Consider the following 14710-nt stretch of genomic DNA (forward strand, 5'->3'; position numbering starts at 1 on the left):
CAGTACCTTGCCTTTATTAGCATACTGGTTCTATAGCCCTGGTGGCACAGTGGTTACATGCCAGTACTGCAGCCACAGCATTGAGCATTCAGTCCCGCAGGGTGCCAGGTTGATTCAGCCTTCCAAACTTTGGAAGGTTGGTAAAAAGAATACCCAGCTTGTTGGAGGGCAATTGGCTAACACACTGTAAACCTCTTAGAGAGTGCTGAGTTCATTATGAAGCTTTATAACAATGTAAAATGCTACTGCTAAAAGTGCTATTATTGCTATTATTATTATTATTCTGTCAGAACATAGTGTTTCTTTGTCAGGGTCTGGGTCACTGTTGGATCTTGGGGTGATTAATCCCTCCTTCTTGCTCTCCAAATCTCTTTCTCCAGAAGCTGCTTTCATAATATTATTGTTCTCTTATTGGATTGTTAAATACATTGAGTGTTCTGGGTGGCTGTTTTCCTTGTGAAATGTGATTAATGTATGAAGTTGAACTTCACATGCTTTGGAATATATTAAGATGGTGTGCATTTCATACCATTTAAGCCCAGACTTTTCTATATTGATGTAAGGCACAGTTTTAATAAAGCTAGGAGAAAATCTTTCCAGAAACAATACTTTCAAAGGATATAATCTTAAGAATTGTTTGATCCAGTTGTGAAAGCGCTGAGTACAACAACACATAAAAAATCAGCCTACATATTAGATGGAATGTGTATTTCATTGTATACTTGTGTTGTGGAAAAATTTAGAGTTCAAATGTTTTCCTGTTCTGTTCTGTTTTGTTTTTGTTTTTTTATTTCTTTTCCTCTTGGGTTACTGCTTCTGTAACAATTTTATTTTATTTATACAAGATGATATTTATAAAGTATCACTGTATACTCTTATTTGTGCAGAAACCTTAATTGGGGCAATGGCAGCACATTTACATATTACTATAGCTCTGCTATATTTTACATTTTTGGATTTTTCACCCAGGTGCCAATTACTTGCAATTTCATACCAGTATATGTGATTGAGGGAGTAATTTTGAAATAAAGTGCTAGTATACCTGTGGATTCGAATGCTACTTTCCATGTACTTAACTGTCTGTGCAGCAAATCTCCAGATAGGACTATTAATCAGTTTAAAAACAATTCTTAGTTACTCAGGAGTCTTTAAAATGATAAAGAACAAAAGACTGCTAGAGTATGAAGTGTCACTAGACCATTTCCATGCATACACACCCTGGTTTTCTGAGAATAAGACCTTACCACTATCCCTCCAAACTGAAGAACCAAAAACACACAGCTATTGATGCCTTTTTACCTTCATAGTGTACATCTTTTAGTTGTCATCTGATAATTTAAATACTTTGTTTTCTTTTTATTTATATAGAAATCTAGCACACATGCAGTACTCAGAATGGGTCACACAATACTTTAAAATCACAGTACATTATAAAGACATAGAACTTTTAAAAATATTAAAAATACAATAAAATACCTGTCATAAACCCTTCCTTTTAAATTTATTTAAAATTATGGCAAATAATCTGTTTCTAAATCAAAGAATGAATACAAAACACACTAAAATTTAGTATAATCCAAATTACACCACTCATTTAAATATATAACATGTATTTTCCAGTTTCAGTATTTTCAAAATCCTTTTTTCAGGTTATCAGTACTTCTCCATTTACAAAATGTATCTGAACTCGTTCTTCTTAATTACCATCCAGTTATCTTCGGCTCATGGGACTCTGTGAATGAGAGACCTTCAACTCACCCTATCATCAGCTACTCAGGTCTTGCAAACTCAGGGCCATGGCTTCCTTGATTGAGACTATCCATCTAAATAGATGGGGTGATAAAATGCATTCTTGCCTGTGTTTCTATTTTCTAAAAAGAAGAATGGGGGAACTTAGGGGTGAAACAGACTGGCATAAAAAGCCAGCTTCCATCCAGCTTTGGAGTGTGGCACACAGACGACACATGCCCCCAAGTCACCTGGAAGTTGGCTTCAAGCTGCTTGGCTGTCCACATATGGGCCAGCTTTCAAGCACTCTGGTGGTGTGCCATTTACACACCACATGCCACCAGAGCAACTTAAAGCTGCCCATGAGCCATGGCGGACAGGAAAGGCCACCTTTTGGCTAGGTTCAAGGTGGGTTGGGGCCATGGCATGCAGAAGGGGTGGCTTGAAGCTGCTACTTTGTGGCGGTCTGTTTCGCCTCTTATTCTCCTTTTAATTAGGAGAGGATAATGCGCTCAATAGGTGAAACAATTCTAAAGATTATGAATTTATTGGAATTATATTCTTGTTTTTCTGCTTTGTTCATGGAAAACAATTATAATAGAGGAGTGTGTGTGTGTGTGTGTGTGTGTGTGTGTGTGTTAGTGCATGCACACTCATTTTGTCCAATATTTGACCCTCAGTATTGAGTACTTGTAAAGAATCAGGTGACAAGGAGCTAGTGATCTTTTCACCTGGTCTGATATTTACAAACCTCTGCAAGTGGGTACAGGTTGAAAGTTTGATTAGGTAGATTGAGCCATTCCTGACAACTCTGCATCAGTGAGAGATTGCTTATGCAGTAGTGGAGAAAGGTGCAAAATATGTGTTGTTTAAACAGCACAACTGCTAGTGATGCCTGTGTAGAAGGGAGTAGGTTGGGCCTTTGCCTAGGCAGTTTATAGATGAAATGGTTAGGGAACTCTCTGTTGCTCTGTGTCAGATGACTGCAGTAGGTGTGGTGAGAAATGTCCAGTTTATATTTTGTAGGCCACAGGATACAGAGAAATCTAGATGCTTTTCCTGAGCAGGCCAACAGATGTGTGCTTCATTGTTTCATAATTACAGCAAGATTGTTCACAATGGGTGTCTATTGTATCTACTGTTCTACAGATGTGCAGATTGTGGGTAGGTGAACCCAACATTTGAACAAGACTGTATACATGATGAACCTGTGTAAAGTAGTATAACATTGTAACAATACATCCATATTTGTAGATAAATAGATTTAGAATTTTGCAACTTATGCTTTTTCTGGGCTTTGAAATGGGTGTTGGAAAGTTACACATCAGCACAACACTGAACCATATTGGCAGATTTCGTGAGATGATTCAAAGGGAACTTGTGTTCTCAGGTGTCCAACAGAAACAGCAAGAGTACTCATGTTGTTTCAATTACTTTGGCAATGCTTTACAGGCAACATACAGTAAATGCTGTAAATCACTACTGCTAAATTCAAGTCCAAGTACTTATCAAAGTACTTATACCTGGCAGGAGCCTCAGCTGGACGGTAAGTTGCCCATCCTAAAATACACACACACTTATTAGTTGCAAAAACTATTCAGGATTTGGGCTGCTAAAATCAATAGGACCACTATTCATTAAATGTTTATAAAGTGAGCCTTTGGAGTCTGAAAAAGAAAGTTGTCAACAGTTCAGTGACTTAGTTGAATACGTTTCCTAAATATTTTCCTGGAGTTTTTTGGAAGCTTGGCCTTAATGTTTTTTCTTCTTTTTCTGGGTTAGTCATTCACAGATTATCATCTAACAAAGATGCTACATGCATAAAAAGGAATTAATGTTCATAGGTGTTTTTAATAAAACTTCAGCTAGAAAATATGGTATCCTGCAAGACGATTACAGAGAGGCAAAGATTTACAGTAATATAATTGTACTGATAGAAAGAAGCCCAACAAGTTTACATAGTATTGATGGGAAAGCAGACTATACTGGGTGATCATCTTATCCACCAAATTGCTATTTTTTTAAAGAACATGTTTCATTCGCGTGCACCAGACACAGCATTACTGGGCTAGGTACCTGTTGAAGTGGCTATATTTGTTACTAGATGAGACACATCAACAGAGTGCTAATGAAAGGTATGTTTATCATTCTTAAATATGAAAATTCCTGGATTAAAAAATTCCTGTACTAAAATACCAACTCACACAGCAGGTATGATGAATTTAGGTAATATGAGATGCTGATAAAATTTTCCTGTTTTACCAATGCATATGGCCTGATCCTCATGTTTCAGAGTTCCTTCTTCCATGAAAACACAATCTAATCATGTCTACGAATTGCAGTGGATTCCCCCCATTTTTTTGGAGATAATGGCTATCTTTTAAATATTGTTAAAAATATTTCCACACATCTTATATTTCAAAACAATGCATATATATGAATTAACAAAAAGAGAAAGCACATTTTTTAGTTTAGAGGAGAAAGGGTATCTTGACAATACTTGGATCTGGTTGTGACTATCAATATTCAACCAATTGCATGTCTCAGTTCAAAGCACCCCATATATTTTCAGTTATGTAAATATAGACAAGGACAATGGTTAAAGAACCTTTGTTGCAGCTAGCCTGAGGTCTCAATTGAAATAGTAGCTTCTAATTGGTTGCAGCTTTAGCTTCAGCTCATTGTCAAGCAAATTTATTAGAGATAAGCCATAGACTCACAAATCAAAATTTAACCTTGTACCTAAGCCAGACATCTCATGCTGGCCATAGCAGCATATATTGCCATGAATGTTAAAGATGTGAACTGGAACACAATGCGTCATTTGTGGCTTGTGATCTTACTTAAGGGATCTGATGAAAGTGTTTATACTCGCAAAATAGAAGTGTATAGCACATAATCTTCCCACTTTCTAAACCAGGGACAGTTAAGATTCTATTACTGATGAGAAGAACTGATCTGGACAAGTCAGTGTAAATCACAAGGCTTGAAAGAAACTTTGCAAGATATATATTAATTTATTAATTTATTTTACTATTTGAAGTCTGCAAGGGTAACAGTTTCTCTTATTAGTAGATCATTGGCACCATAAAACAGTTCTAACTGCTTGAAAGAGATAGCAATATGGGATTTGTAGGGATAGGGATGCTTTTCAACATTGAACATCATATTATAGCATGACTTCCAGTTAGCTCAGCATGGATGCCTCATTGTTGCCTTAAACATAACATGATAAAGACAGATCTACTACTTTTTCCACCAGAACCTTCTTTACAACATACATTTTCCACCGCTATTAATATTCCCATTTATCCTGTGAAGGAAGCAAGTAGTCTTGGCTTTATTTTTTACTCGTCTTTTGTCTTTTGTTCCTCACATTGAGGCTATAGTAAAGTCATGTTATTTTTTTCTTTGTAATTGTTATTATTTCTTCTTATCTCCCCCCCCCTCTCTTTTTCTCTCTTTATACACATATTTAGATTGTACTACTTTGGGTTTGGTTGTTTTATTTGTAATGTGCCACATGGTTTGAGCATAGGACTGTGACTATGGAGACTGGGGTTCGATTCCCCACTTGGCCATGGAAACCTGCTGGGTGACCTTGGGCAAGTCACATACTCTCAGCCTCAGAAAATCCTGCGATAGGTTTGTCTTAGGAAAGCTATAAGTCATCAATGATTTTAAGATACACAGCAGCAGCAACAACAAACAAACAAACAATAATGATTTACTGGAGTTCTCATTTTGCACTTCTTAGACTTGGACCCCAATATTATCTAATCATTTCTCTGAGAGATATGAGAAAAATAGAATCTAATTCCATATGCATGCCCTAGTTTTTGTCTCATCTGTCACATCCATTGATTAAAGGGGAGATGTGCAAAAATATACAAATATGCACATTATCTTGGCTGGAGAAGCTGGGCAATTGGTCAATTTCTGTACAAGTTTCTGGTAATGTAGACCATTGTAGTATTTAAATCCTTAAGAAGCATGGGTAGTGCTTGGATTTAAACAATGGCTATTTTTTGTTGGAAGAGAAAATTACAATTAATAGAGTATGAAAGAGAGATATTTTTTTAAAAAGTGAATATATCTAGCTGATACCCAAACTTAGGGTTACTGATCCTTGTCTCAAGATGCAATGCTTGATAATATACTAGCACTTAAAGCTCTTGCAAAATCTGGAATAGTCTTAGGATTTAGGAGGTAAAGTGCAGCATGTGGGCTAAATTAAGACTATAGGAACATAAAGGCAAATAAAGACAAATGACCACATTTGCACTGTGTTAAACAGGAAGGTATTCTATTGAAGGGAAAGGATGATTTCCTACCCACCTTTTGTGATGTTGGATAATATTGATGTCAAGGTTGAAGGTGGGACAGACCTTGTTTCCAGCAGGTAATATGCTTAATATTAATTATAATAATCTTAGAGTGAATTCCCAGCACAAGGCAGTAAAGGAGAGGCAATCTGCATAGGTCATTAATCAGCTGTGTGCCTATGTCTGGAAAGGGGAGTCCTGTGCCAGTAAAGAACAAAGTAATGGATAATTTTTCATGATATTCACAGAAAGTTTAAGCAGTCTGCCACAGCTTGCTCATTTTGCCAAACTATTATAAAGAAAGAGGCTTTTTAAAAAAATACCTTATTTAGAATGTGGTTTTGTAATTTTTCCTGTGTTCTAAAATAAAGGTTGCTTCATTAAAAATGGCTACATCTTGGGCAAATCAGCACAAATACCAATTAATCATATCAGGCAGCCTTATTTTTCATTTTCCTTACATTAATTTTGCCAGGAATTCATCTGACCTTTTGGATACTTCAAAATGTGATTATTTGTAACTGGACTCCTGTTTGGGTTGCAGTGGGGATGGAGAAAGAGAAAAAAAAGTACAGTATATAAACAGTATACCAATTCAGCTGTCAAGGCTTCCCACAAGACTGCTAGGAGCTGGTACTTGATTAGGATGCTGAAAAATTATCATTTGGAGATCTGCTCTGGGTCACTTGAGAAAGCAATTATAAATGAGTTTAAATATCTACAGTAGCAAATATGTGCAGTCTCTCTTTGGATACAAGTGAGCCAACTTAGAATCATAGAATCCTAGAGTCACAGAATCATAGACTTGGAAGAGACCGCAAGGGCCATCCAGTCCAACCCCCTGCCATGCAGGAACTCTCAGACAAAGCACCCCCGACAGATGGCCATCCAGCCTCTGCTTAAAGACCTCCAAGGAAGGAGACTCCACTACACTCCGAGGGAGTGTGTTCCACGGTCCAACAGCCCTTACTGTTACGAAGTTCTTCCTAATGTTAACGTGGAATCTCTTTTCCTGTAGCTTGCATCCATTGTTCCGGGTCCTAGTCTCTGGAGCAGCAGAAAACAAGCTTGCTCCCTCCTCAATATGGACATCTCTTCAAGTATTTAAACAGGGCTATCATATCATCTCTTAACCTTCTCTTCTCCAGGCTAAACATCCCCAGCTCCCTAAGTCATTCCTCATAGGGCATGGTTTCCAGACCCTTCACCATTTTAGTCACCCTCCTTTGGACACGCTCCAGTTTCTCAACATCATTTTTGAATTGTGGTGCCCGGAACTGGACACAATATTCCAGGTGGGGCCTGACCAAAGCAGAATAGAGTGTGACTATTACTTCCCTTGATCTAGACACTATACTTTTATTGATGCAGCCTAAAATTGCATTGGCCTTTTTAGCTGCCGCATCACACTGTTGAATCATGTTCAGTTTGTGGTCTACTTGGACTCCCAGATCCCTTTCACATGTAGTCTTGTTCAGCCAGGTGTCAGCCATCCTATATCTGTGCATTTTTCTGCCCTAAGTGCAGTACCTTACATTTATCTGTTGACCTTGCTGTTTTTTCTTTTCTTTTTTTTAACAGACATTGCTAAAAGATCCTTTGTATATTGGGCTGAGACATAAAAGAATCAGAGGCCAAGCTTATGATGCCCTTCTAGATGAATTCATGCAAGCGGTGACATCCAGGTAAATGGTTTTATTTACATAGTTTATTTACCTCTAAAATTCTTTTTCTTAGGGGTGGAAGGAAGCACTAATGAGATTAATTTGTTTTCTAGCAGTTCTTTAAAGCTTTATAAGATGTGTTTGGTAACCTTGTGCTCATTTCTTTATAATGTTGAGCAGTTATTAATTTACTTGTTTACAATGGGTACAAGAAGTTGAGGGAAGCACTACTGTTCTTATTAGGAAAAAACTCTGTTTTGAATTCGCCCCCCCCCCCCCTTCATTTTCTGGAAAGGAAACCAGAATGAGAGAAGGCGTCTTTTATCATGAACTTTGTTGATCCAGTACTTGGATTCTCACTTATTATAATGGCTCAAGGAAATACTAAAGAAACAAATAAGAAATATTTCATGGGTTGCAATTTCTGATGAAGCCAAGAGGATCATTTTACTGTGGGATACCTTGCACTGTGGGTTACCTACCATGAGAAAGTCATAGCTGATCATAGCTGTAGCTGCATGTTCACACATAGCAAAATATCTCACATGTCCAGTTATCACATGGTAGAGATTGCCTGTGAACTACACAGAAGCTTTTCTAGTTAGTATTTTAACATAATGCAGATTTAACTGTCATGGAGGAAAAGTAATATATTACTTGCAGTATGGGAAGCTGTATGCTTCTTAAAAGTGTTGTCTAGGGAAAAGAAGCAGGAGAATATGTTGCATCCTGCTTGTGGACTTCTTATAGGCACCTGGTGAGAACAAAATGTTGGATAGTCTGACCCAGCATAGCTCCTCCTGTGTTCATATTATAACCAGAGGGCTGTTCCATATTAGTGGCATGAAATAATCCAGAACAAAATGGGATTTCAGCAACTGGAATTATAATTATTGTACAGTCTGCCCTCCCCATATGCAGGGGATCCGTTCTGGACCTCCCCCACCCCTGCATATGGTGAAAAGAGCGTATGTTCAAGCCCCATAGAAAATAATGGGGCACGTGCTTGCGTCGGCACATGAGGCACAAGGCACGAGTACGCGCCCCATTATTTCTGCCGGGGCTTGCCTTCCGTGTAAGCTCAAAGCTACGGAAGGCAAGCCCGCCTATAAGGAGGGTCGACTGTACTGACAAGTTGACATGATTACTAGATTTAGTATAAAAGTGGTGTGCACAACCATGTGTTGTATCCTGCTTGTTAATGTTACATGAATATCAATGGGGCAAGACATGACAGGAGCCATATGGTGGCTGAAATGGAGAGCATTTACATCAGTTCCTTGAGTAAAGCACAACACCTTGTAATAAAAAGATGTGAGAAAATAATTATTGGCAGCCTAGCAGGATGGATATGCCTTATATAGTACTGATACAGTTGTTGCTGTTCTGCATGTCTATTTGACTGACAGCAAACTTTCATTAACAGTTAGTTCTCACACACTCATATACATGGATTCATTACTACACAGCTAAGAACTCACAGTTCAATATGTGAATTAACTCCAATGAAAACAGTGTCTATGTCCTGATTTTCAAAGAGTTGTATGTGGTGGTAGCACAAGAACTCTCTCACCATACTTTATCCTGTCAATGCATTTCACCTCCTGATCCCACTGCATGCCTGTGGGTTCTATGTTTATCTAATCTATAGTCATAAACAGGAACCCTGGTTATAGAGCTAATCATGCATACAGTTCTTTGAAGCACATTTTCATGTTTTACTCAGGGCATAGTTTAGGGCAAAGCCAGTGGACAAAAGAGGGCAGGATTGGGCCAAAGATCACAATCTGGCATGGTTCCAAAGACTGATTGAATTCAGATATGTAGATTAAAACCTGAGGGACACAGTATAGCTGTCTACCAGAACTCTTCCCTGCTTTGTAGCAGGATTAATAATATGCAACCCAATATGATAGTGTTTTGTAAACACAGAGCAGAATAGACTAGGGGGTTAGAATTTGACAGGAATTATAGCTGTACTTGAGCCAGTGTGGTGTAGTAGTTGAGTGTTGGACTATGACTTGGAGATCAGAGTTTGATTTCCACTTGACCATGGAAACCTACTGGGTAACCTTGGATGAGTTACACACTCTCAGGCCCCCCCCCCCCCCATTCAGTTTGCCTTAGGGTTGCCATAAGTTGGAAATTCTGGAAGGCACACAACAACAGCAAAAATAACCAATTTAAGCTGTGCTTACTGTTTCACACTCCCTCAGTCAGCCCTCCATATCCACGGGCTCTTTATCCACTGATTCAAGCATCCACAGTTTGAGAATAATTTAAAAATATATAAATCCCAACAAGCAAATCTTGATTTTGCCATTTTGTATAAGGGACACTATTGTAGTATGCCACTGTAATTACTGGCACTTGAGCATCCACAGATTTTGGTATCCACCAGTGTTGGTGGTGAGATCCTGGAACCAACCCCCTGCAGATGCTAAGGCCTGCTGTACATATCACATTCTTCTTGTCTCACTGCTTTTCTTGTGAATTTATGTTACCAATTGCAACTTTTTATTCCAACTGCAGGAATAAGGATTTTTTTTTCTGTCTCAAGAATTTCCCATACAGGCTGCAGTAAATGTAATATGTCTATATCAGTTGTCTCTATTCCTCCTGCTGTATTTTTGGGCAGGCCAACTGATGATATTTTAAATGGGTGTGTGTCATATTTGCTGTAGAGGTTTTAGAGTTTGGGGTCTGAGCACAGAAACACAAGACACATGGGACAGTATGCGAATATATTGATGTGTGCCACCTTGGGTCCCATCCTGGAAGAAAGGTTGGATAGAAATAATTTATATATAATTTTAATAATTTAAATTTACATATAATTTAAATAATAATATATAATTTGCTCCCCACACACACACACATACGGAGAGAGAGCGAGGGAGACAGTAGCAATCTCACTAGGAACAGCAAATCATTTGGCATGTAATGTAGTAACTTCAGTCCTAAATCCTTGACAGAGGGCTAGGTTTTCATTTTTTAAACATAAATGGTTAGTCTCCATTATGAAGTGAAATGTTGATATTTGATATTCATGAATTTAGTAGATTGTTCATCCCTACTTTGTGTTGTTGTTGTTGTTGTTGTTGTTGTTGTTGTTAAAAGTAACTGAAATGCATTAAATGTAACACACACACCCTCCATCCATGGTAATATCAAACTTTCATTTTGCTTAAGAACAAATCCATCTCCTATATCCATACATTAAATAAAAATGTTCAAATTTCACCATGATTGTTTTTGTTTTACATTTCATTAGAATGTTATAGGACTTGCCATTAATTTATTCATTTGGCAAGGTCTTTTCCTCTGGCAAAGGAACATGTTGGCAAGAAATTGGATAAACGTGACTCTTACGGGAAATCCTGAAGGAATGGTTAGGCTGCACAGCAACTTCTATAGCAATGTTTAATATTGTGAAATTCTAGAGTTCTTAGTTCAATCAGATCTTGGCCCATTCTAGATTTATGGTTACCATTAATCTCCTGCAAATTATTCTTATGATTGTAACCAGTGCTGGGGAAACGATGCACTTTTTGTCTACTTACAAATTAGTTACCAGGAATATGGTAATTCATAAAAGGTTGTTAGTTTTTTCAGGTTATCATAGGACTCTGTTTTTTCTGTTTGAACAAAGCATCGTTGTGTGAAACTGGTATGGCAAAATTACTTCATGACAACAGTTTGTCATAATGTGCATTTTGATTGTAGATTATAGAAAACAAAATAATTTTATTAGGAGTAAGGATGATTGCTGATTTTTATAGTGTATCAGTTTGGAATGTCTTATGAATTGAGCACAAGCAATGGTATACACAATTTGTTTTCTATTAGAGCAACTGTAATGTGTCACGTTATTATTTTTGACTTGTAGGAGTAGTTTTTCCATTTGCTTCTCTGACAAAACTAAGTTATTTGCTGTTTTAGTCTTTTATGTATTCTTTAGCAACCAAGGAAGGCATTTATCTTAAAAGGATGACAAGGGGCACACATGGTAATTTGCAAAATGGCTAGCACAGCAAGAAAATGTGCAGACTGTATATCTCTGGATGCCTAACATCACCAAAGCTATGGTTTTGTAATGCTACATAGTTTTGTAATGCTTATTCCTGGACAAATTTACCTATTCTTTTGCTGCGCCCACTATACTCTCTGGCTTATGACCTTTAAAAGTGCATGTGGAGGAATAATTACTGATAATAAAGTGTTATGTCTGGGTAGCTGGTACACTCAGCAGGAGTGTTAGTCTTTGCCAAACTGCAGGTGCTATGTTGATGGGGTTCCTGTACATTTAATACTAATATAGGACAGGAGTGGGTAGATGTTATGTTGTGGAATTTCAGCTATATGCTTGAGGTTCTACCTAACAGTATCAGGGGCAAAATGATGGATTGAAAAAGTAGTGGGGGTGGGGGCAGATGTAAAATGATATGCAAAGGTACAGCATTAATTATCTATTTCAGACTATGAGCAACTCATGTTCAGCCTGGGAATTTATTTTTAGTACCAGTCGTGTGCTTTCACACACAGTTTTTGCCATCTCTAACTTTGTGTACTTCAGGAATTGAATTTAGGGAGAATTTTGTTGTTGTTGTTGTTGTTGTTGTTGTTGCTATAAGAGCTAGCAAACCATGCCTGCTTATTTTAAATCAGGCAGAGATCTAAAGACTCAGATTTTGCCTATTGCTTGTGTAGATGAGGGAATTAGGAGCTTGGTATTATATAAGGGTAAAGGGCTTTTTAATTTTTCTGGACTGATGGATTGGTGGAGTAGATGTCACATCTCTAAAGACCCAAGGCAGAAGTTGTTTTGTACACGTTTAGTATACTCAGGTCTAAAGGGTCAAGCAGACTGGCAGCTTGGAGCAGCCAGAGGCTATTTCAGCCCCAGTTGCACCCCAATCAGTGTGGGACCATGATGACCAGGCACCACGCTCCTGAGGCTGGCTGCTGCTGTGGTCCCAAATGGGCCACCAGGAAGGAGCACCTTTTTTTGCTGGCAACCCTGACACAGCTTCAGCCCAGTCCAGGGGTGCGTGTCATCTGTACACCACGCCCCCAGATCGGTCTGAAGTTGGCACTTTTTGTCCATGTTTTTCGGCCTAAGAGAATTTAAAATTGCCCACTGTTAAGAAATTGTCCTTTGTTGGGAAAGAAAGTATGTAAATGTAGGGTTATGTTAAATTTAGTCACCTGGCAACACTAAGAGTGATGGCAGGCCGTTCTTCTAATAGGTTTGCTGGAGAATTACTTGGCTGAGAAAAGATAATTTGATTCTTGAACTGCAAGAAGAATTTAATCGTTTGACTGATTTATTTCCTGGCAGTATTTGGCGTCTGCAATGTTCTTGACGCTTCTTAGGAAATCCATGCATCTGCCCCTGCTTCTGCCTTTATAATCACAGTGATGTATGTACAACTGTAAAGAAGATCAGATCTTAAATCCTGGAAAATGAATTGTGGTCATAATCATACTTGCTATACTACACAAATGTGGATAACTGACACTTCATTTGATACTCACACTGAAACTTGACATTAAGTCAGTGGAAGGTCCACATGCTATTGTATTTCAATAAAGGCTTTTTTTTTTTTACTCTTCTTAATGAGGTTGTTTAAATTGAAAGGCCATCTAAACTTCTGCCTGCAGTGTAAATTACACTTATTAGGGAGCAAGTTCCACTGAACATTGAACATACTTTGAGTGAGCATATGTAGGAATATCCTGCAAGTCAGATACTCACAAGATACTCCTTCCTTGGAGGTCTTTAAGCAGAGGCTAGATGGCCATCTGTTGGGGATGCTTTGATTTGGATTTCCTGCATGACAGGGGGTTGGACTGGATGGCCCTTGCGGTCTCTTCCAACTCTATGATTCTATGAGTCTATGGTAAGACTCTGTTGTTCTCTTAGGTATTGTTAGGAAATTAAATGTGAATGTCAAGGTTCCCAGCTTATTTGAGAGCTTGTATCCAGTTGTGTCTTTGTGCTTCCTTCTACAATAGTGGCTCCACATTTTCAGAGATAGTAGAAGGGTGAGATCAGTACTGCTGTTACTGGACATACACTTGTGCAAAGCAGTAGCACAACTTGTTGTGAAAGAGCTTGTACAACTAGTTATGTAAAGCAATAATGCAATGCAACTGTGGTAGCTGGGGTTTACACTTTGCTAGCATTAAACTGGAATTTGGCTAGTGATCTGAAATGATGGTTTGAAGAGGGTTTGCAAACCTAGGTTAGCAGTGACCATGGCTATTTGTGGTAAAAGTGTGGTGGTACACTGTTGCAGGATGCAAGGATGATTAAGCAGGAATTCAAACTAGACTGAATGGCAGGTACACTTTAACTCATATACTTCTCCCAGTTTTTTTTAATGCTGGTTATTAAATAGGAAGCCTAACTTTTGCTATGACATATCTATGTTGTCTTGTGTTAGTCATTCCATGTGAAGTTATGTGTGTTAACATGAAAACTGAAAGGTAAAGTAGTTCCTTTAAATGCTTATGTAAACCAATTTAGATTCTGTGACACTGTCATAGATTCTTCTGGAATACTGTACACTTTTTTTTCTCCCTTTGTAATCCAAGGTTTCCATTGCACAGGTAGAATAATTTTTATTGCAATTATTTCATTGGTTCAATTGTGACTGTGACTTCTGCACAATATTAGTGTGCTATTGTCCTGCATTACAGCACTGTATATGTTTTCTGTTTGCTTAAATGCATTTTCTTACTGGCAAATAATACCAATGGTTATTCAAATATTCCTACATGTCTGTTTTATTACACTTTGAGTGGTAAGAGGGACAGTGAGTGCTACCTAGTAAGATCTAGGCAAATTTCAATAAGAAAGAAAGAAAAGAAAAAATAGAAGACATATGGAAGTACTTGGCAAAGCAAATCCAGCTGGAAAAATCAGAATAGTTCTTTTAGAAACTAATCAGAGAATGGTAGACAGACTTCTTCTTTGCATTATAATTT

The 14710-nt window shown here is 37.9% G+C and overlaps 1 protein-coding gene across 2 annotated transcripts in view; it reads left to right on the plus strand.

The window, feature by feature from the left end:
- Positions 1-14710, plus strand: part of ME1 (malic enzyme 1) — a 161564-nt gene that overhangs the window by 66920 nt on the left and 79934 nt on the right. For both annotated transcript variants that reach the window (XM_089530833.1, XM_089530832.1), the window contains exon 6: positions 7635-7738. In XM_089530833.1, coding sequence (XP_089386959.1) covers positions 7635-7738 — 104 coding nt within the window. The remainder of the gene's footprint in view (positions 1-7634; positions 7739-14710) is intronic.

Source organism: Sceloporus occidentalis, unplaced genomic scaffold, assembly GCF_023333645.1.
Source record: "Sceloporus occidentalis isolate IW3139 unplaced genomic scaffold, rSceOcc1.0.p SCAF_6, whole genome shotgun sequence".
Taxonomy (NCBI): Eukaryota; Metazoa; Chordata; class Lepidosauria; order Squamata; family Phrynosomatidae; genus Sceloporus; species Sceloporus occidentalis.